Below are 23,569 nucleotides of genomic sequence, written 5' to 3' on the forward strand. Positions count from 1 at the left end.
ATTTACACTTGTACTATGATGTATTGGGGCATGAGTTCATTAGGAATATCCATGTTCTTAAAAACAAATCATGAATAAGGCTATCAAAATAATAATGGCTTTAATGTCAATAGCAATTTGATGCTTAAAAATGTTTTGTTGAGAGAATCATGAACATCAAATTATAAATAAGAATTTTAAACGAAATCAAACTCGATAAATGTTTTCAGTAAACTAGTTGTATCCAGTAGATATCCAAATATATCCAGTAACATAATAAATAAAAGTATACACTGTTAGCACAAGATATTGCATGATATGTCCAATTGGTACACAAATACATTCTCTCCCTTTTGCATAGTTTGTAGAAACGATACAATATTTCAAAATATGTGAAATGAAACTACAACAGAAATATTGTGATCAATTTACAAAGGATCATTTGAAAATATGGAAACCATTGGAGAATCGAGGGATTTTGAAACGAAGAAAAACTATAGAAACTATGAAAACTATTGGAGCAGCGATGAAGCGGAAACCACAACATTTCAGAGAATGTTAAGAGGATAGTGATAATAATGCTTTTATATAAGTGAAAAGTATTTATGAGAAGAACAATCATAATTTTTAAATGTAGGATATTAAACAAATGTTTTAATTGCATATATTGCAATGTTATTTAGTTACAGTTTTTCGATGCCTATATAAGACTTTACTGTTACTTTTTTCACCTATTTAGAAACATCATTTAATCCTCTGACACTATTTGATAAAACTACATAAGAATCCACGAATTGCGAATTAAAATGCTGAAAACGGATATCAATCATTGCTTAATACAGAATTATTACTCAGAACGAAATAAAAAGCTAAAAGAAAATTACGAATTGAGCAAAAGAGGGATTGAGTGACAAATATGGTAAATTTTAAAAATAAAATAAATAAAATACTTTTTTACGCTGGATTAAAATCTTGAAATGGATTGCGATAAACATCACTTCATAAAATTGTAAGATTCTGGAACGAGAATTTTTGAAATTATTAGATTTATTTCTATCTATGCTATGAACTAAAAAATAACCTGTCTGACATTTATTTATTTTAACAACATTATAAAAAGGGCAATTACTTATAAAAGTTTTGATAATTTTTTTTTAAAATTTGGAAGATCTAAAAAGTTTTTTAAATATTGTTAATTTTTTAGAGCATAATACAGGTGAATATGTTGATCATAGTGTTTAATGTTTCTTTGAAATGCATTCATTTAAATTTCCATTAGGAATATTGGAGTCAATTTTCACTAAATGTTGCGTATATTTTGAAAGTTCATGAGCATTTCAATGAAATTTTATTTAAATTCTTAGTTTTATGCTTCATTTTAAAGAAGAATGGCACATCTTTTTTACAAAGATAATCACATCCTATTTTTCATCTTATTTGTATCAATTCTTCGCGAAATTTTTTGAAATTTGTATACACTTTGAGATTTTCCCGAAGCTTATTTATTATTTGACTTGTAAAAATTAAAAAGCAATATAGCTTAATTATTATAAATTTAGAAAATAACAATAAAATTTACTTAAGCCTTACTTTAATTCTATACCACCGGGTTAAATTATCGGAAGTCCAAATTTACTCAGTTTAAGGATTATTTTTTAATCTTAATGCTTATTATGAATGTAATATCGGAATCGATTTTCTAATGAATGAAGCATATAGCTGTTGTATCATAGAAACACACCAATAAATAATCAATCTATAAAAATAAAGTACAGCTTATGATACATTGTATTCTGGAGCTTCTTTAGGTTGCTCTGAATTGTTAATTTCTTTATTTTTTTTAATAGAAACATTTCATTTGCGCATTGCCGAGATGTCAGAAATTTTTTTAATTTTTTCTTTCTCGTACTATATTACCTAGTAATATAGAGAAAGTATAGTAACCGTAAAAATAAATTCGAACTCGAGATTTTGACATATGTTTCTGAGTTCTAGAAACACATTTTTGGAAAATGTATGGCTATCTATGACAAAGATAACTAAAAAATGCTTGGAGCTAGGCGGTTGAAATTTGGTATACGTTCTTTACACCAAATTTGCAGATTTTCATCAAAGTTTGAGTAATATCTGCAGAGGAAGAATCTTGAGGAAGTTATCCCGCAGTTCGAATATAAATTAACACGATCACTGAAGAGAACTAGATAGATAAAATTCAGATTTGACATTATAGCATAGATGTCAATCAAGTTTTGGACCGACGAATCCAACAAGGGATTGATCGTCTGCCAGTCTATACTTTTAGAAACATACAAACGCAAATAAACAAAAGCACAATGACTTAAATATATCAATTTTGATATGTGATTTTGTGCCTACGTTTATTTTTTGTCAAATTTTTGTTTTAGTCGGTTGGGAAAAATGCATCTAAACCACAAATTCATTTTCGGACACTATTTACCGCATGCTAGAGATTAATTGCCAAGTAACTCGCCTAGTATCCACGACAGATTTAGTAAAGATGCTAAATTCACACCAAAGGTTAATTTTCCGCAATCATTGTAGGCCAATTTTGTTGAAACATTCTCTGGGATAACACTAATATTAGAGGGTAGGCGATAAAGTTTTGGGTAGACCAATCCCTCTTGTTTGATTAAGAAGTTTCTTCAATGAATTGAAGAAATATGCAGGAACGACCGCTGCAAAAACATTGCTTATGTATACATTGTGGTGAATAGCATATAAGCCAGTCATAGCTATGCTACCCGAGCAATTGCTTTTGCATAATGGTTTAATTACTGGGCTGCGAACCACAAGGTCCCAGGTTCAATCCGAGAACATCACACATTGCTACATTGCTGACCTCGGACGATGAACTTTCAACCTTCGCACAGCTGTTGTGGCTCCATCTAGCCGCAATCAAAGTCGTCAGACTCACTTGACGCAGCAACTCAAAGTCGTTAGATTCACTTGACGCAGCAACTCAAAAAGGCTGCAACAACCCAAAGTCGTCAGACTCGACGCAGCATCAGCAACCACTCACCCACACACACGCTCGCCCTAATGCTTGGCGCTACTCAACTGGGTAGGGGCCCATTAGACAACAGCTAAAGTACATCACCACTCAACAGCTATATAGTTCGTCTCACCTCCGACTCACTGGAGGGAGAGTCTGGGGTAAATAGCATATAAGTCAGTTAACAACTACGTTGCACGGGCAATTTCTTTTGAATAATGGTTATGTTACTGGACTGCGAACCACAAGGTCCCAGGTTCTATCCTCGCGCATTTCAATTCGCCTAAAACATATGCCTATGTTTACATATAGGTAATAAATATTAGGGAGTTTCATTTTCTGCCCATTGTTATCTTTGGGCTATTAGCAGCATGCCCAAAAAGAGTTATTAGTAACTTACTAACTCTTATTATTATTACTGAAATGCATAAATTGGGATTTATAGCAGAAAAGGCTGTCATCCTCTTATGCGAAAGAGTTATGGTTAAAAAAATATCAAAAAAACTTCTGTGAAACTCAACGCGTGAACTCAAATTCAAAGTAAACAGCAAACGATGTAAAATAAGTTAGGGAAAGTTTAACATTTTACAAAAACTAAGAAAAAGAAATAAGGAAAAAGAATATATTTTATTATAGAATTATTTTATCAAAGAAAAAAGAGCAGCATATTTGTTAAATTTTAAAATATAACAAATATTTCTTGTTATATTTAAAGATTTCCTTTATTTTTGCTGAAACTGATCTCAAAATAATTGTTTCGGTTATGATTGACTTTGTAGATGTTCGCATAATAGAAATTCTACATTTCTTGGAAATTTATTCCCTACTGCGACCGTAGCTGTTTCGGTCGTCGGCTCCTAAGTGTTATTGTTTTGCTGTTTTGTATTTATATGTTTGTAAATAAAAAAATGGGAAATTCCTTAACAGTTATTGGCTATGAAAGAAAAAAATGATTACTAAGCACAGTGACTTATTTTTCTGAATAACGAAGTAAATATTTGAGTAAGGATTGTTTTTGTCAAAATCCGTGTTTATTATTTTAAAATTTTATTTCATCTGTCGTGGGATTAAAGTAAACATTGTTCTTATGATTAAATGGCTGCTTTTGATGAAGTTTGAAATGGGGTAAATTTAAGCAGAAAATTAAATTTATTTTTATATTGATATATGATATTATAAAATTTTATAAGGCCATTGAACTTTTATTGTATTTTGATGGGATATTATTCTATGGGCATGACAATTTCACTTTTTACTTTTGAAGAAATTTAATAAATATCTCAATGGTTTGGATTCGATTAGAAATTATACGGTTTGATTAATTATGTGCTTCTGTCAGGTAAAAAAAAAAAAAAATTGAATTTTTGTATTTCGCAAAGAAATTTGAAATGAGAATAAAACAAAGACTAAATAAAGATACATTTTAAAAATAATAATGAAAATTATTCTCACATATTGAGTGTAAAATTAAGAGATTAAATCAAAAATTATGTTTATTATTGTTTCATGTAATTTAGTTTAGAATCTTTGTAAAATATAATTATGATTAAATGCAGATGTTTTAAAAAGTTTGTAGGTATGTTACTTATATATAGAAGAAGAGCTATTCTTAAGAAGGATTGCCATTTTGTTATCACTAAAATATATATAAAACATTTCTGGTGTTTTCTTGTTGCAATAATCAAACATATGATATTAATTAAGAATTTCAGTTGTCTGAAGTGAGGTATTGCGAACTAAAATGGATAAATATTTCCCCCTTAATAAACTAGATATCTTATTACATGAATATCTGAAATAAACTATTTAATATTTCTATCTAATGCAAAATAATGAACTTTTTTAAATCCACATTCCGTTTAAAAGACAGCAGGCTCTCCAGTTCAGTTTGATGTCTAGCTCTATTTAAAAATAAAAATTGATTGGTCCACTGTTATTCTTAATGCTTTAAATAAAGGTACCTGGTTGCTGAAATTTATTAATGAATTGACGTTGTGTAATCGTTTGATAAGGATTTTTTTAAAGCCCATTTCATTTCCATTTTTTGTACAAATTTAAGTACACCAAAAATTCAAATGTTTTATTCTTATACAAATAATATAATTTGGAAACAAATTCACAAGGTGTGTAATTGCTTCTTAGGTTTTGTGTTATTCTGAATTTTTACCCTTTATAAAATGTATTTTTCCCCTTTATAATAATTATTACAAGCCTATATGCTAATATTAATTTCAACTAAATGTTTTTAAACTTTATTTTAGTAGAGTAATAAATTACTTGCTTGTACCTGTAGAATGCTAAATAAATTATTATTAATCTTAAAAAAAAAAAAAAAAAGCTCAGAATGTTTTATTTACTCAGTTACCCAGAGTACCTTAATCAGTCAGAATGCCTTCTACAAAATATTGTGGTAAGATTTTGCCTGTTTGATGTGTATTGGTATGATTATGTAAGGAAAAGAGTACTCTTTTTTCTATATGATCAGTTCTTTGATGCATCAATTTAAATTAATTCAACTGCTAAATCCTGAGTTTAATGAAATTAATATATTGATAGATGAAATTGATATTTTCAATGAATTTGATACTTGCTATTTATGATGAATGATTGATAAACCTCCTTTTTAACATTTGCTGAAAATAAGAAAAAGTTGCATCCAATACAGAAGGCATTGTCATAGATAATAATATACATTAAACTATTTTGATGAAACATATGTAATAAAAACTTTTAAAATGAAACATATGTAATAAAAATAACATTTATAATTAAAAAATATCATTTGTAAGTAACATAAAAGATATTAGTTTGCTTTTCTAGAAAAAAAATAATAACTCATATGTAACTGTACATAAACTTATTTACAAGAAAATAAGTAACCACAGAAGCATCCAAAGAAAATACACCAGGTTGCAGTTATTATTGAAATTATTATAATTAGAATTTCATTACTTTTTTTCTCTTAAAGTTTGAAGAAGGTGTTGGGAATTAATGTATTCAGCAAAAATTACTAAAATCAGAATTGCAGTGCTATCCTGTTTTATGATATTTTAATATTAGAATTGCTGACTGAATCTTTTAAAAAAATAATGAAAAAAGACTAGAAATAAGCTTGTTCTAAATATAATTTAATTATATAACTTAATATTTAAACTATTAAGTGTATTTACATGGAAATAAGTAACTATCAAAAGTTATCAATAATGACAATAAATATGAATGTCCTTTTTAGTTGTAACAGCAAACTGGATATTTCTAAATATTATAACTGTTGGGATTAGCTATAAAAATGTGTAAGACATATCTATAAATAGGCCTTTCAAAATATTTTTTATAATAATTCATATAATTAATTGCATTTCAAAATATTTTGATTACATACATTATAACTGTAAATTTATTAATAATTTTTTAATATTTGAAGAAATAAGAATTTTAAAAAGTATTACATTATGCAAAATCATGGCATTAACAAATTATTGTATTGACTGAAATGTACTTTGCTGTTTTACAGTTAATTATTGTTGTGGTGGTTAATTGAATCTTTTTTGCATTTGTTGGGAAAGAGTAAATGGTAGCAACTTTATACAGAATATACTTATTTGCAAATAAATTGTTTATTGGTGTAATCCAAGTTAATTAATTTTACTATATATATATATATGGCGCTGGGTGCCTACCTCTGTTTACATAATTTACCGTTAACTTTTTTAAAAACAGGAAATCACAATCGATTGTTTAAAGTTTCCTTGACTGTTGGATGGTATGTTCTGGCGTTTTCGTTTTTAATTTTAATTTTAATTTTAATGCTGTTTTTGTTTTTATTGTTATTGTTTTTATTGTATTTTTACTTTGTTGTGGTTCTTTTTTTCTAATTTGTTATTTTGTATTTCCTTTCTGTTAAAATGGTATATCTCTTGAGCATAATTTCAGGGGATTTTCGGGCCACGAGGAATCATTATTGGACAAAGTCTGTATGTCCTCACAGAAAAAATCCCTTTATTTGAATCCCTGCCTGAGGGTGACACCCTTGAAAAAGTCTTCAGGCCGGATTCTTTTTTTTAATATTTTTTTTGGTTTAATTTTTATTTGATTTTTGTTTTTCCTATTAACTTGATTCTAATACTTTTGTATGTATATATATATATATATATATATATATATATATATATATATGTAACAATGAAGAATAATTTGATAATAATTTAAATAACAATGCATTAGAAGTTACATGAAAATGAGTAAACTTCTAAAATTGATATTTGCATTTATAAAAATTTACATTTATAAAATAAATATATATTAATTGTTTTTAATGACTGAATCAGCATAAATTTGTAACATTCTTGTAGCTAGATAGCTGTTTTATTTGGGACCTATGTTGCTTGAAAGCATTTTTACATGATTTCATATCATTTTACTTGTCACAGTTTATTTTAATTTATGTAACATGCAATTTGAAATAAAATGTCAAGTGTATATCCCTAAATTCTATAATTTTATCTTTTCTTTCAGTTTTCAAGAATATAATAATGTTCAAGTTTAAAGCAAATAAGAATCAACAATCAAATACTGAAATTGCAAAATCTGTTGAAGATCTTTTTACATTTTCAAAGGCAAGAATCTTTATAGTGTCTGAAATTTCTTATTTTTACTGCTAATAATGTATATTGATTTATATATTTATATTAATTGTATGTGATATTTTCTTGATTGCTTAAAGGAATACTTGTAATGAAATTTTAAAAAAAATGCAAAATAATAACAATAGATAAATTTTAAAAGTCTTTTGATTCTAAAGAATACTTAAATTCTTGATAACTTTCTCAATAGAAATGAAGATTTTGATTAAATACTTCATATGGCATTTCATGTTTAAATGTTTGCCAGGGAATGTAATTTTTTTTTTTTTTTTGGTTGTACAACTTTGCTCCTTTTTAAAAAAATTTATTCTATGAAGTTAAGATATTGCGGTTGTCTCTTATTCTTATAACATTTTTATATAGATAAAACATATTTTTTAGATTGCTACTCTTGGATTTCCCTACAAACCTACTACATTAGCATGGGATCCAGATTTGTGTTTCATGGCGATTGGGACTCATCATGGTTTAATACGAATGTATCCTTAATTTCATAAACTTATTTTCCTCCATTTTTTTAGTAAAACTAGTATATTTCTATTATCTATAATAAAATTTTACTGAAATCTTACTGGACCAAAGCACTTGCTTTATGATTAAAAATCATAAGTGTGTAATTTGATTCTTTACTTTATGAAAGGTTGCATGTTAATTCATTGTTCATTGTTGATAAGTAGATAGTCCACAGTAATTCATAGAGATAAATATAGCCATAATAAATAAAATCAATTAAAGAAAGAATATTTCTAAAAAACAGCTTCCTTAATTTTTATTAGTTATGGTGCTCCTGGAGTGCAGTTTTGTGCAGAACTCAGACAGAGAATATCTATTTCAAGTCTTATATTCATCCCTAAAAAGGTAATGAGTCTTTTTTTTTCTTTGGTGTTTCTAAATCCTTTTTATTGGCAACTGTAAAGTAAAATTCTCTCTCTCTCTATATATGTATAACATAATATCAATTTCAGTTTATTTTCTTTCTTAAAACTGCTTATTTTATTTTCAATTGAATATATATTTTGAATTCTTTAAATTCAACTTCTAAGTTACTCAGAGTTGTGGCTTTCACAACCCTCTCAAGATTTAATTTGTTTAACTGCGACTGTCTATTATTAAGCCAAAATATCACAGAGAAATCATGCTACTAAATAAATGCTTGCTCAGCTATATTTAGGAAAAAATCCTCTTTTGAAACTATTAAAAGCTCTGAAATGCATTTCCACCCTTCCTTTTTTCTACTTATTTTCTTTCTTTTCTGTATATGGTGTTCATGGTCTTAAAGAAGGATTTTTAATAACTGGTAAATATTAAATATTTTGCCTCATCATGAATAAATAAATAAAAATTAGGCTATTATTTCCTGTTAACTTCTTTCCTTAATTCCTAAATGATGAATTCTGTTAAATTTTAATACACTTTGCTTTAAAATTTTTTTTTATTGTTTTGATTTTGTGTTATGCTTTGTTTGGGGGTTCTATCATAAGCAACTACATAAAAGCTGAATAATAAATAATATTATGCTTCTTTTAAATTGGGCATTTTCTGTTTTTAATCAATGCATTTTTGCATTGATTAAATTTTAACTGGAAGAATGGATTCACAAATGTATCAACATGTTATATATTCTGTTTTGATCTGGTTATTCTTTCTCTATAGAGTTATTAGCTAACTAATTAGCAGTTGAGATACTGAGTTAGTAATTGACACTAGAGCCACTGTAGCTATTATATCTGGCTTTATGAGTATTCAATGAACCATCATCTCAAGTTTCATGACAAACTTGAGAAAAATGTTCTCTATGAAGCAAAACACTGGATAAATTGAGAGACCGAGATAGACTAGTGTTGAAGAGAATATTTGTGTGTAAACATAAGACTACACTGATGCAGATAATTCTCAAGATGAACACTCACTTCCAGTACTTTCTATCTAGCAAAACTATTGAATGAAGTCATTCATGGCAGGGTGATATTCCTAAGCTATTAGTGTAACAGCAAAATATGAATCAATGATAGTGGTGGCAAGATTACCAAAAGTATACATAATATAGATATGTTTTACATATCTATACATAATTAGATGTATTTCTTTTAATTTGTTAAATCATTGTCTCACTATTTTGAATTTAAAGTGAATTCATATTGTACTGATGATATGTTTATTTGATGTTTTACCTGATTTTAATTTATCTTTTAATCTAATAAAAACACCACTAATGTTTTGTTTCTTGCTCAGTTTTGAATCTGGTTATTTGAAATCCCTTGATAGAAATATGTTTTTAAACCTCATAATTTAGTATTGAGCTTGATATATTCTTTTCTACAGGCTCGCCTTATAAGTTTATGTACAGATAATAGCCTTCATTTATGGGAGTTGAATGAAAGAAATGGCATTTGGTGTTTGGAGGAAATAAAGTCTTTTGTTCTCACAGGACTGTAAGTTGAATTAGTTTTCTTTTAATCATTTATTGTTAATTTCTTTCATTAATGTATAATTTACATTTTCAGAACAAAGAAGATTACAGCAATTTTATTGAATTCTACCTCTGATATTCTGTACTTGGGCACAATGTGTGGAAACATTTACACATTAAATGTAGAGTCTTTTGAAATGGCTGAGAGTGTGATATATCAAGATGTTGTTGTTCAAAAGTAAGTTATGTGGTGTTAGAATAATAATAATTAATTATTTAAATATTTTATAGAGAAATAAAATTAGGGATCATTTCATGGATTTTCTTCTAAATCTTTGGACAATTTTAATGCATGTATCTTTAAACTAATTTTGAAGAACTGCTGTGAAATTTTAATGGAATAAAATAGTGATTTTATGTTCTTGAAAGGGAAGTAAACTGTATGAGGAAATTTTAATTTCTAGGTTTCCCTCCCCCTGACAAATTTTGAAATTAATTGTGGAAGCAATATTGAAATTAATTCTAGAGGAAAAGAAATTGGAGTTTCTAAATGAAATGTTTGCCTTTCATTTACAATTGATTTTAAATAAAAATTTTGAAGTCACAAATTTATTATCTGAAGGTCATTAAGCTACAGAAAAGTATCCGACTTCATTTTGAAATTACGGCTAAGATAAAAATTTGTTTCCTGAAGTTACTGAATTCTTATATTTATAAATTATTTTAATGTATATTTTATTACAAATGGTTGGTATAAAATTTCTTTGATTGTATACGAGTACATTTTTTGTAAAGTTTCAAATTTCTTGACATTTCTTTTGCTTTGGATTCAGATTTGTATCTGAGATGTTAAAATGCAGAGAATTTAAAATATATTAATTTAAAAAAAAGTCCCATTTGTGTTGTATTGATTTTCAGTAATCATCCTACATACTTAAGCAATGCTTTTTTCCCTGCTTTAATTTTTATTAAAATATATATCATTTTGAGAACTAAGATCAAATGGCTTGCTTTCTAATGATTCTTGGATGAAACTTGTCTACAATTCTACTAGTGCCTTAAAAAGTTCTTTAGAGTTTTCCTGACCTACTCATCACTGTATTATAAAACTTATGGTACAATATTGTACTTTAATTTTTTTTCATTTATTCAATTTTATTGCTATCTTGATGTCAAATAACTTTTGTTATAATTTCTTGTTTTCTATAAATTCATCCATTATAGTTATATGAAATTTTTGTTTTGTACATCACATATCAGTTATTGTGATTTAAAAACACATTTCTTTGTCTGAAAAAGAATTATGTCCATATATTTTATTCTTTTTAGCATTCCTGATGATAAAAAATTGAAACAAGGTTCTGTAAAAATTATATCATTACAACCTGGAAACCCAGATTGCCTTTTGATTGGTTATCAACAAGGATTAATTGCCTTGTGGGATATCAAAAAATTAGTTGTCATTAGCACTTTCATCAGCAGTCAAGTAAGTAAAAGCTGAGACTATTTTTATTTCCAAAATGGTTATTGAAGAATTAAAAGAAATTTAATTATATTTTTGTTTAGAGCTTGGAGTCAATAGCATGGCAACACCAGGGCATTAAATTTATGAGTTCACACACTGATGGAAGTTATGTTGTTTGGAATACAGAAGATTCATCTAAACCAGCTGAAGTTCCTATGACACCATATGGTAAATTGATTAGAGTTTTTAAACCCTTATTTACTACCTTTGTCTTTCCTGTATTGTAAAATTTTTTTACATATAATAAACAAAATATTTCATTTAAAATGCATTATGCAAATAGTTATTTTTTCTTTTATAATAAAAAGGGACAAAATATTCATATATTTATCTCTCTTTTGTTTTACTTTATTTTACATTCAGTATATGAATTATGTAGTAATATATTTCATGCCAATGTAGATATTATATTCATATAAATACATGGGTATTTACATTGATAGTAATAGCAAAGAAATACACATGCACACACATTATTAATACATTATGAATTGATTGTAATAGCTTTTATAAAAATAATGGCCTTTAATTACAAAAGTATTATAGTAAGATAGTGTTTAATAATTCAATTTAATCTCTTTTTTATAATAGTTACATTTGCTTTGTTTGTTTTGTGCATATTTGTATAACAGAAATTTCTTTTAGAAAAACAGTCATATTATTTGGAAATTATTTTTGAGATTATTTAAAATTTTCCACTGCAATTAAAATTTTAGCTGAATTTATGGGCTTTATTGTAGTTTTTGTTTTGCTGTTTATTGTGCATTTATAATTTCTTTCTAATGCATTAAATTGCTTATGAAAATTCCATACTACATTTGCTTCTGTTAATTTATTTATGTATTTAATTAAAAATAAGTATATTAAATAATTGGTATATTAACTAAATAATTATTGATGTTTTAAAGAATTCTTATAATGTTTTATTTTTTTGCATGCTTTCCTTTATATTTTCATTAATTTGATAAAATTCTAAAGTAGCAGGTGTTTAAAAGAGTTTTTATATTTTTTTTTATAAACCATGCAACTTTTAGGCTAAGTAAAATATCCATGATTCTATTTTGGATTTTAGAAAAGTTAAGAACTTTTGCTCCAAATTTAAAATTTTTCTGTTCTATTAGGTAAAAGATTGTTTTAATTACTCAATTACTTTTTATTCTTATGATGTTCAGTATAATGATATTTCAGCACGAAGTTAATTAGTGTTATTATTAAATAACTTTGAATATTCATAAACTGTACATATGTTTTTGTGTGCTTTTTAAAATTACTTTTCTTGAAGATTACTGTTCTCATCATTCTAGGTCCATTTGCTTGTAAATCTATTGAAAAACTGTTGTGGAAATCAGTTAAAGGAGGGTAAGTAATTCTTTTGATATAAGTTAATTTTTTTATTGATTTAGTATTACCTTCTAGCAATTTTTCTTGTATGGTAAAATTTTAATTGAAGTGCAAGCTATTGTTTTCTCTTAACTATTAAGTTATGTGGATTCTAAAGTCTTGTATCTTATTATTCTGCTATGCATATTTTTACTGGTATATTAGTTTTGCTTATTATTGTAAATTGAGCACTGTTTATTTTACATAAATTCTTATAATGGCAAAAATTGTTCTTATTATTTTACTACTCATTTTTTTACTGGTATATTAATTAATTTATTATTATTATTATAATTTAATTATCTTCACTATTGATAATGTAAAGATAATTGATTATCATTATAGTGCTAATGTTCTATGGGCCAGATTGTTTGACCTATAGTTTCTAAATTTAGCATATATATATACTTTAAAGTGATTAAAAAAATTATTATTATTTTAATTAATTTAAAATTATGCTGAATTTTGATGTTTTTCGATAATATCTGAAAATACTATTGCACAAAAATTAAATATTACATAATTTCAACATTTCAGAAATTAATTTTTTAATGATATCAATTTAATAATCATGCACATTTTTTCTGAACTTTAATGGTTTTAAAAAAATTGTCTATTTTCAAACTATTGAACATTGTTGCATCTGAAATTCTAATTATTTTTCAATCTTTCATCAAATTATTAATCAATATTTTCTTTAACTATAAAATATTTTCTTCGTTTGTTAAAAGCTAAAGATTCTGTTTAATATCTGTAGTTTACAAGATGAATGAGAAAGTAAAATTGCAGTATTATGATATTTCGAAAATAAATGAACTGTACATTTATGTTTTTAATACTGCCTCGATGTTATGAAAATGTTCTTAATAAGAAAAGTTCATTTTCAAAATTAGCAGTGCATATATTATTAAAATAACATGGCTTTAATTGTCTAACAGTGTGATGGAATCATGGGCATGATGTTATATCTAATTGATCTAATTGAAATTAAATATAAGAAGTATTGAAATAACAAAATTTTTTAATATTGAAATAACAAAATTTTTTAATACCTAGTAAAAAATATTGCATTATACTTTTTAAATGCAAAATATATGCATGAATATTATTAAGATGAAAAAAAATTTAAGTGCATAAGCAATTTTTATATATAAAAAATGTTAAAGAAAGAGAGAATATATAGAATTAAGTGAGAACAGATAGAAAAAGAGAATGAGAATATATGGAAACGAAGAAAATTGATGGAAAGAATATATGAACTCATAAAAGAATAAATAGATAAAATTCATAAGTTAATCAACCTCAGATCATGACTTTTAAGGAAGGAAAGCTTAAAACTAAGTTTTTCTATAATTTTCTTGCTATTTTACACATGTAACAATTTTATTTGTTATAAATATAAATGTTTATAAACCATATTTGCCATAAGAGGAATATTTGATTCTTCATTTAAATTCATGTAAATACTAGTTATAATTATAATTTTTTTTCTCGAATTTATCATCTTTATATGATTTTGCAATTATATTTCAGTATTGTTATTACCTATTTTATATGATATGGTTTTATTTGATATTTTAGAGATGATTTTATAATATTTTCTGGGGGCATGCCAAGATCAAGCTATGGAGATAAATTTACTCTGACAATCATGTGTGGAGATAGACATGAAGTTCTTGATTTGACTTCAAAAGTGATAGACTTTTTTACAATTTCTGATGTATTTAATGAATCAGGTAATTCAATTGGAGTTTATTAGAATTTAAATGACATGTAATTTTTTTTATAATTGCTCATTACAAGAATGTTTTACATATAAGATGATCATAAATAATTCTGTACAGGCTGAATTTAAATCTAGGTTTATGTTTAATTACTTTTTGGTTAATTTTTTTTTATTATGCTTTAGTATAAGAAAATTAATCATTAATATTTTTTTAAATGTTTATGTATAATTTTTATGATACTTCTAATTAGGAACAAAGCTTCTGATTTTGACAAAGTTCTTCACAATAGTTATAAAAATTGAATATTATGGTGATTAAACTGAGAGCAATGAAAAATTTATATTTGTAGAGAGATATGAATTTAATTGAAAATTTATAAATTTAAATTTATATTTGCACAAAAAAGTACTGAAAAGTTATAACTGCTTCACATGGTATTATGTAAAACTTTCAAAAGAATTTTTTTTGTTGCACTTATTACATTGCAGTCTTATTTTTTTTACACATTGTGTGCATTTACCTCCATTTGTTGCTGTAAGATAATGATTCTTCTCTTAATGACTGTTAAGTTCTGATCCTAATTTATTTATCCTTTATTGTCCTAATTTCTAAAAGGGTCTAACTTCTTTAAGAAGTTAAAGTTGAGTGAGTTGGGCATCTTTTTTTTTTTTTTTTTTTTTTCTGGATTACTGCATGTAATAGCCATCAAGAGAGTAATAGTATCTAGAGACATCTTTAGTACATTTTCAAAGAAATTACACTTTCATTTCTTATTGAAAAACTGTGATGTTCAATAATTTATCCAACTGATGAAATCCATCTATGATAGAGTTACATCTGTGAATTAGATTTGGTTGTTTATAAACTTTTTTGTGCATTATAATATTTTTTGTTAATTAGTAAAATACCTTTAAGAAACTTCTGGGCATATAACATTGGATTTTTAGTTAGCTTGAAAAAATGAAAACAATAATTAGAAAAAATAATAATTGAAGAGTAATTCTAATAGTATATAAATATTGATTGATTTATCAATACCTCAGAATACTACCTCAAATTATTATTATTATTATTTTGCCTCATTTAAGGTAGTTCTTTCCAAGAATTCTAATAAGAGAAACTAGTTATTAGACTAGAAACTAATAACTGATCATTGTTTCCATGAAGTAATGTAGAAGAAGTTTAATGAATTATATCTTAGATCTTATTAGTGATGCAGACCTTTTTTAATTAAGTCTAACAAATCTAGTTAAGTCTATTTAAATATTGTATCTTTTTTTTTTAAATTAAAAAGGATTATTTTTATGAATTTTTGTATACACACATTTTGAATTATAAGTAAACATCAATTATAAGTAAACATTTTCTTTTTCAAATCAGTGTAAAGAAAATTTTATTTTTCAGTTTTCTCATTTGTGAACATTAGCCTATAAATGATTAAATTTCTTCTATTTAGAACTGGACATGTTACTGAATACCAGATTTATTAAAGGAATCATCAAAAAGATGTTTAAAAATTTCCACTAGGAGGTGCCATATAGCATAGCTATGATAGTCAATATAAGAAATTTTTAATATATAATAGAAATAATAATTTCATTGTTTATTGGCTAATTATTGATTATTTCATTAACCATTTTGGACATAGATATTATTTTCACTATCTATTATAAAATCAAATTTTATAATAGATCACAAATCTATTATTGTAATAACAGATTTCTATTGCAAGGGAGAAAAGAATAAGCAAACAATTGAGTTTGCACAAACAGGCAAATTATTAAGAGATGTGGGAAGTGAAGCAATTATTAAATGTTCATTAGAAAACATATTAATAGTTGCACAATGTGGCTGTGATGCAACTCATGGTTTAAAATTTCAGGTCAATTGACACTGTATTTGTTACACTAACTGTTTCAATACAATATTTTAAGCATGCAATGTATTGGATTCTGTCGATTCATCGAATATAGCAACATCTGTATGATAAATAACATTAAAATTTTTTTTCAATTCTATTGAAATTATAATTTTTATTACTCGTTGATAATTTTTTGTGTTCAATTTTCTGTATTGTCATGCAGAATGCCTACTTTAAAACATTTTTGAACTAGTTTTTATTTGAAATTCCTGTAGTTTTAGTGTTTATTTATGGGTTTTGTTACCAATGTATTAACAAGCTTTAACTGCACATTACTCTAAATTAGGAATGTTTAATTATATTTTTTTGTACATTTTGTTCTATTATGTAACACAATAATTTCTTGTTAAATTCAAACATTCAATAAGTTCAAGAAATAATTTGTTTTCACAAGTGTGATTTATCTTTCATAACACAAGAAAATATGTTTATTTTTTCTTGCAGAATTTGATAACCCTTGTGCACTTATTATATTATTGGAAGAAGAGCTTATTGCATTAGATTTAGAATCTGAATCTTGGTTACCTTTTAAATATCCATACTTAGAAATTCCACATGCTTCACCTATAACTGGTTTCCAGTATGTTGTAGATGTCCACAAGGACATGTGGAAACTACTTAAAACTAGTTGTCAAGAAGAAACATCTAAGGAAATCTCTGAAAATGTAATTATATTTTTTAATCTATTTTTTGCTTATTATAATATACTATAATTTACATTTACTTTAACATTGTAAATATAGTTTTATTCTACTATAATCAAAAGGTACTGGAACTTTTAAAATCCATTCCAGACATAAGTGAATCATGCCATTTTTCTCTGAATAATAGAAGAGAATCTTGTGACAGACTGATTTAACTATATACAACTCAAGCTTATATTTCGTGTTTTCAGACATTCACAATTTACTGTCTCAGGGAAAAGATGATGAGATATTTTCAACTACCAAGAGACTATTCATTAAAAATTCCTTTAAAAAAACATTAAAAATTGTAAACATTTGCATGATTAGTGATATATAAGTTATCAAATTTTTGGAAGGCCAAAATTTGGGCATTCTATCACAATAATGCACCAGCTCACAGATGAACATTTATACAGCCATTCTTAAGTTCTAAACAAGTGCTGCAACAAAGTGTTTGAGAATAAACAAAAGGTGGCTTGCACTTTTCATTTACATTTTTGTTTGAATGATAATAAAATTACATAGTTGCAATTTTGGGTATTTGCTTTGTAGGATAATTAATAATAAGAGAAATTACTTTGTGGGAAACATCAAATTAAACAGGTTTTATTTGTATTTATTCTTCCACTATAAGTTGTAGAACTTTTAATCATTTTATTGTATTATAGAGAAAGAGGGATGTATAAGGCTTTTTTTTTAAAAAAATATTTTCTGATTGATGCAAGAATTTTACATATAAAATATTTTAACACTGATATTCATATCTTTCCAAAATGCCTGACTTCATATATATTCTTATATTGATATGTTTGCATTATAATCACTTTATGTTTATAAATTGAATAATAATAAATTCGTTGATTTCTTTGTTTGATGCAAGAATTTTACATATCAAGTATTTTAACACTGATATTCATACCTTTCCAAAATTCCTGACTTCATCTATATTCTTATATTGATATGTTTGCATTATAATCGCTTTATGTTTATAAATTGAATAATAATAAATTCATTGATTGCTTTGTTAAATATGTTTCATTTCATACTAATTGCTTTTAGCAATCTGCTGGTTTGCCAGGATGTTGCTATATTTCCTTTTAGTTAAATCATTTAGATATAACTTCATATCCGTGTTATGAAATTTTCCAGGTGTTAAAATTGTGTTATCTTAAGTATCCTACGTAACCTCCATTCATCTACATGAAGTTTTTTAAAGTAGAATTAGCTCCATGACATTATGTTCTTGTGACTTCACTTTTTTTATCCATGTCCTAAGCTAAACAAATATTAAGCAAAATCCTTCTTTAGCTTTCAACAATGAAAGAAAATCATGTGATCAGATTATTGCTGAAATAATGAAAGCAGTTGGAACTTTAGAGTAGCAATATAATGTTGTTGAAAATTAGGAAAGAAAAAAAAAGTAAAGTCAGCAAAAATTTACATGATTATTAATTTTGAATTTTAAAACAGTGTAATATTCACTTTTGTGCACTAATATTTTTGGATGTTACAGTGGAAAAATGCTGAAATTCAGCTTAATTTTTAATTAATTAAAATTCTGACTAAGATTTCAAAAAAATCACTTCGAGTTACACATTCCCACCTTCCAAAGTATACATGCGCCAAATTTGGTAGTTTTTTTTTTAATGGTCGGGCTGTAGCATGCACAAACACACATACAAATTAGTCTTTATTATTTATAGATATCATTTACTGAAACAGTGATTGAAATATGCTGTAATTTATGAGTTTGTTCTTTTGCATCTTACACATTATTCTGCTCATTCATTTTAGAAGTTTTAATTTATTAGAAAGATAATTTTGGAATAAGATATTATAATAATTTAGATAACTTTAATATAAATTTTGCTTTCTGACAAAAGAAAAAAAAGGTATTTTTAAGAATATTACTTTATGTTTGTGAAGTTAAACTTTCTATGGAATCTAATTTTAAATTCTTTCTTGTAAATTATTATTATTATTATTTTTTTGTAACAGAAGTGAATAATCACTTTGAAATTATTTAAAGTTCAGGAATTTTATTCCTTTTTTTTAATTTTTATGTAAGAATGATTTTATATAAGAATAAGTTTTATATTAATAATAAAACTCTAAGCTAGTTTCATTCTGTGTGTTTAAAATAAGTACTTGAACCTTTAAAAAAATATTTCATTAAAATGAAATATTTAATGTAACAACAAATACATCTTTGTATAAAGCCTCCCCAGAGCACTGACAATTGTATATGATAGTAGCAAATTAGAGTTATGTTTTGGGGAAATAAATAAATAAAATAAAACTTCTTTCATTTGTTCAAAAATGAAAAAGGCAGTACAATTAATATATGGTTTGAAAATTGTTCTGGATGGTAATGGATAGAAATAAATGTGAAGTTAATTTGCTCTAGTTATACTCATATTATTTAAATTATTATTATTTTTTTTATCTTTGCCTCTATTTGACATGTGAAAAAATATAAAATGAATCTGATATTAATATGCAATTTAATTAACAGCATTTATAAATAAATACAGCATTAATAAATGTTATCTTTCAGGAGTGGCCTATTAAAGGAGGCAAAGTCATTGCTGATAACAATGTAGTCAATAATATTCTAGTCACTGGTCATGAAGATGGCAGTGTGAAAATATGGAATGCAACAAGTACTTCTTTACAGCATATGTACACATTTCATACTTCACAAGTCTTTGTTACCTATGAGGGAGATGAAGAGAAAGATGAACCAGTTGAAGAATGGCCTCCTTTTCGGAAGGTATGGCTTTTTTTTTTTGGTATTTATTTGCAGTATTACTTAATCTTTAAAGAAATCATTAAAAATGCAATACTTAATCATTAGGATATTTAAAAGGATACTTAGTCTTTAAAAATGCAAATATAATTAGCATATGCAAATATAATTTTACCTAGATACCTTTTGTAATGATAAAAATAACAAAAGAAAATGAAAGTAAAATGAAGATAAAATGAAAATTTTCATTTTGCCTTCTTAAGGCAGATAATTTAATGTCAAAATATTAGACAGTTTTGAATTTTTATGGTACAGTCTGTAACATGGATTTGTGATATTGTTTAGTGCACCAAAATAGATAAATAATAAAATAATTTGTAGGTACTTTTAATGACATAGTGTTTTTTTATATCTTAAATGGCAGTTTTCACAAAATTAAAAATATATATATATAAATTAATAATACATGCTTTTGAATTTTTTTTTTTTTTTTTTGCAGCTATTATCAGTACGATTTTAAAATAATGTACTTAAATGTATCTAGCTTTTTATTTTTATGAAGTTTGATTCTTTGCCAGATTGAAATTTAGATACTTTTCCATTTCCAAAGGGCTGTTGGCGACAGTTAAATTATTTTCGCCAAATCGCCAACAGTATGCCGATTTTTTACAGGCCTTGGAAACGAAAAGTACCATTATATTCCAAAGGCTGTTTGTGATAATTACATTATTTTAGTCTAATCGCCCCCCCCCCAAAAAAAAATCATTAAAAAAAGTAGCAACCATTTGGCAATTTTTTTACGGCCCTCGGAGACATAAAAGTACCGAAATTTGTTTATTAATAGCTATTATTGAAATGCTCTTTTAGTTATTATTTTAATGGGAAAAATTTTATGTTGCTTTGATATTTGTTGAATTTTAATTTGAGGAGTTAGTAAAAATTGACTTTTTACAGATGTATTTTTACACAGAAGGCTTCTTTGCCATCATAAATTCATTATGTAATTCAAACCTTCCTGTTCATATAAACAAATGTACATTTCAGCTAAAACATTCAGTTATTCTTCAGATTCTGCATTTTATTGTAAAATCGCTAGGATTGATTTAGCTGCAATACAGTTAATAAAATTTGGTTAAAAGTTTTATTATTATTATTATTATATAAGTTTGTTTGACATAATCAGCTAGTAACATTAAACTTTCTTAAGTTCACTTCCTTAAATTTCTGTTTCAGTATTTATATTTCATTCCTAACAATTGGGTGTCATTTGAATTATAATGCATTTATCTTCACTTTTGCTACTTCAAAACAAATGAAAGTTAAATTAAACTGAGGTTGCTTGAAGTTGTATGAATCACAGCTGTCTAATGAGTCTTTTTTTCCTGTTATAATTAAGGTTTGTCTTTCAATCTAGGCTCATCAGGAACCAGTTGTTGTGTGTTGGGAGTTGGCATACGTTAAAACTATGAATTAATGACCTTCCATTAGTACATTTAGAAGTTTGAAATATGGTCTCCTAGCTCAAATTTCATCCTTGTAATTTAATTTTAATCCAAAATTATAAAACTCCTGAAGGATTCTTATGTAATATTAGAATGAAATATTAATTTTATTTAAATGGATAAAACTAAAAATAAGCAAATAAATTTTTTTTATTGAATTTCAAGTTAAAATCTGTTTCAAGAGTTGTAGAATATATATATATATATATATATATATATATATATATATATATATATATATATATATACCTAAAATTCTTATTCAGTTTTTGGAAATTTGCTAAAAAAGTTTTTTAAAAATTAAGAAATTTGAACATTGTAAAATGATAATGCTTTAGGACTAATTAATCTATTTTTATATTATTTAAAAAATGTATTCTTAACTATCATCACAATAACATATACATACAAAAAATGCATTTGTTTATTGCAATATATTATGCTTAATGCATTGCAATGTGTGTGTGTATAAGCACAATTCTTAAGTGAAAAATATTTTTATAAAACATATTTGAAAATATGTTAATAAATTTATTAAAATTGAGGAAAAAATTGTTATGAAATGAAATTGATATCATTTAAAAGTTAATTTTTAGATGCTATAAATGCCCCAAGGTAATAATATACCCCCAAAAAACGAGGAAAATATTTAAGTTTAAATTAATTTTTAACTAAATAACTAAGAAGTAACCACCTGCAAAACTAGATATTTCTAGATCATACAATCTACCTTGTCAATTGTTTTGCATGATTTTTAACCACATGCATTGCAGGATGCAATCTAATCATAGTATGCCCACCCATAAATATTATCATGTTAAATTTAGAAAAATACTGCCTAGTGATTGAATGTATTAAAAAGGGAAAGAATATCTTTAAGCAATATATTTAAAGATACTTTTATTAAACAAGTTTTTGTATTTATTTTTCTTTTCAGATTGGAACTTTTGATTCTAATTTAGATGATCCTCGTTTTGCTATCAGGAGTATAGTACTGAATGACATTTCAAAAACTCTCATTGTGGGTGGAGCTGCTGGTCAGGTCCTAGTCCTTCAATTATTAGACCTGGAAGGTGAAAAGGAAACAATAGTAATATCTTCTTTTTTAATTTTTTTTAAAAATTTGCTTTCAATATTAGATTTTTATATGCTTTATTAACATTTTGCAGTTTGTTTAATGGATATATCTCCCTTTTTTAGGTGACTCATGTGACTATTGGAGATAAATGGGACAGTAGTCTTTGGTGCAATCCCCAACCTTTAATTGTTAAACATGGTAAAAGGAAATATCGAAAGGGCTTCCATGTTCAATGTGTTGTTCAACTAACACCACCTGCACCTATAACTTCTTTAGCCTTTCATGCTGAATGGAATTTGTAAGTTTCTAAAATTCTAAACAGATATTATCAATATTTCAGATGAAACAATTGATTTCCAGAGACAACTAGTGTATAATAAAAAATAATGATCATTCATTATTAAGTTATACAATATTGAGTAGTTGTCATTTCCTATTTAAATTTTATTTACAATCTTTTGTTTGTATACTTCATGGCAACTTCTGTGTGTTCAGCAGATAATATAAAAAGCCTCTTTTGAAGTTATATTAGAATTTTGCTATTCTTAGAATTTTTTTATAAGCTTATTTTTGGTTAAAATGAAAATAATTACTTCATAGAAATAATTACTTCATGATTATATTAAAAACTTTATTCTTCAGAATTTTTTTTTTCTACTTTGGGATATTCTTACAAATTTCATATTTTTCATGTTTTTTATTAATAATATTTTTGTTAGCCTTCAAATTGAATGTTTTGTAATAAATGTAATTTGAGTTTTTTTTTTTTTTTTTTACTTAAAATGTTAGAGATAAGTTATTGCATATTTCATATAATCACTCTTTTATACCATGCTAAACAAAACAATGTTCAATATAAAATCAGTTGTAAAACGGGCCCACTTCCTACAGTTGACCATCATATCACGTTACTTATTAAGAACAGACATATTTGGGAGTTCATATATATATATTGT

General features: G+C 25.7%; 1 protein-coding gene across 3 annotated transcripts in view; it reads left to right on the forward strand.

Annotated features, from left to right (window-relative positions):
- Positions 1–3,838: 3,838 nt before the first annotated feature.
- The window catches only part of LOC129970895 (lethal(2) giant larvae protein homolog 1-like), a 33,872-nt gene continuing 14,141 nt past the window's right edge, over positions 3,839–23,569 (forward strand). For 2 of the 3 annotated variants that reach the window (XM_056084496.1, XM_056084498.1), the window contains exons 1-14: positions 3,839–3,994; positions 7,508–7,608; positions 8,017–8,114; positions 8,412–8,493; positions 9,958–10,067; positions 10,140–10,283; positions 11,375–11,531; positions 11,612–11,738; positions 12,875–12,929; positions 14,532–14,686; positions 17,043–17,263; positions 19,842–20,057; positions 22,473–22,625; positions 22,736–22,911. In XM_056084496.1, coding sequence (XP_055940471.1) covers positions 7,525–7,608; positions 8,017–8,114; positions 8,412–8,493; positions 9,958–10,067; positions 10,140–10,283; positions 11,375–11,531; positions 11,612–11,738; positions 12,875–12,929; positions 14,532–14,686; positions 17,043–17,263; positions 19,842–20,057; positions 22,473–22,625; positions 22,736–22,911 — 1,778 coding nt within the window. In that variant the 5' untranslated portion in view covers positions 3,839–3,994; positions 7,508–7,524. The remainder of the gene's footprint in view (positions 3,995–7,507; positions 7,609–8,016; positions 8,115–8,411; positions 8,494–9,957; positions 10,068–10,139; positions 10,284–11,374; positions 11,532–11,611; positions 11,739–12,874; positions 12,930–14,531; positions 14,687–17,042; positions 17,264–19,841; positions 20,058–22,472; positions 22,626–22,735; positions 22,912–23,569) is intronic. The other variant, XM_056084497.1, reaches the window with a different exon arrangement.

The sequence above is a fragment of the Argiope bruennichi genome, chromosome 1, assembly GCF_947563725.1.
Source record: "Argiope bruennichi chromosome 1, qqArgBrue1.1, whole genome shotgun sequence".
NCBI classification, from domain to species: Eukaryota; Metazoa; Arthropoda; class Arachnida; order Araneae; family Araneidae; genus Argiope; species Argiope bruennichi.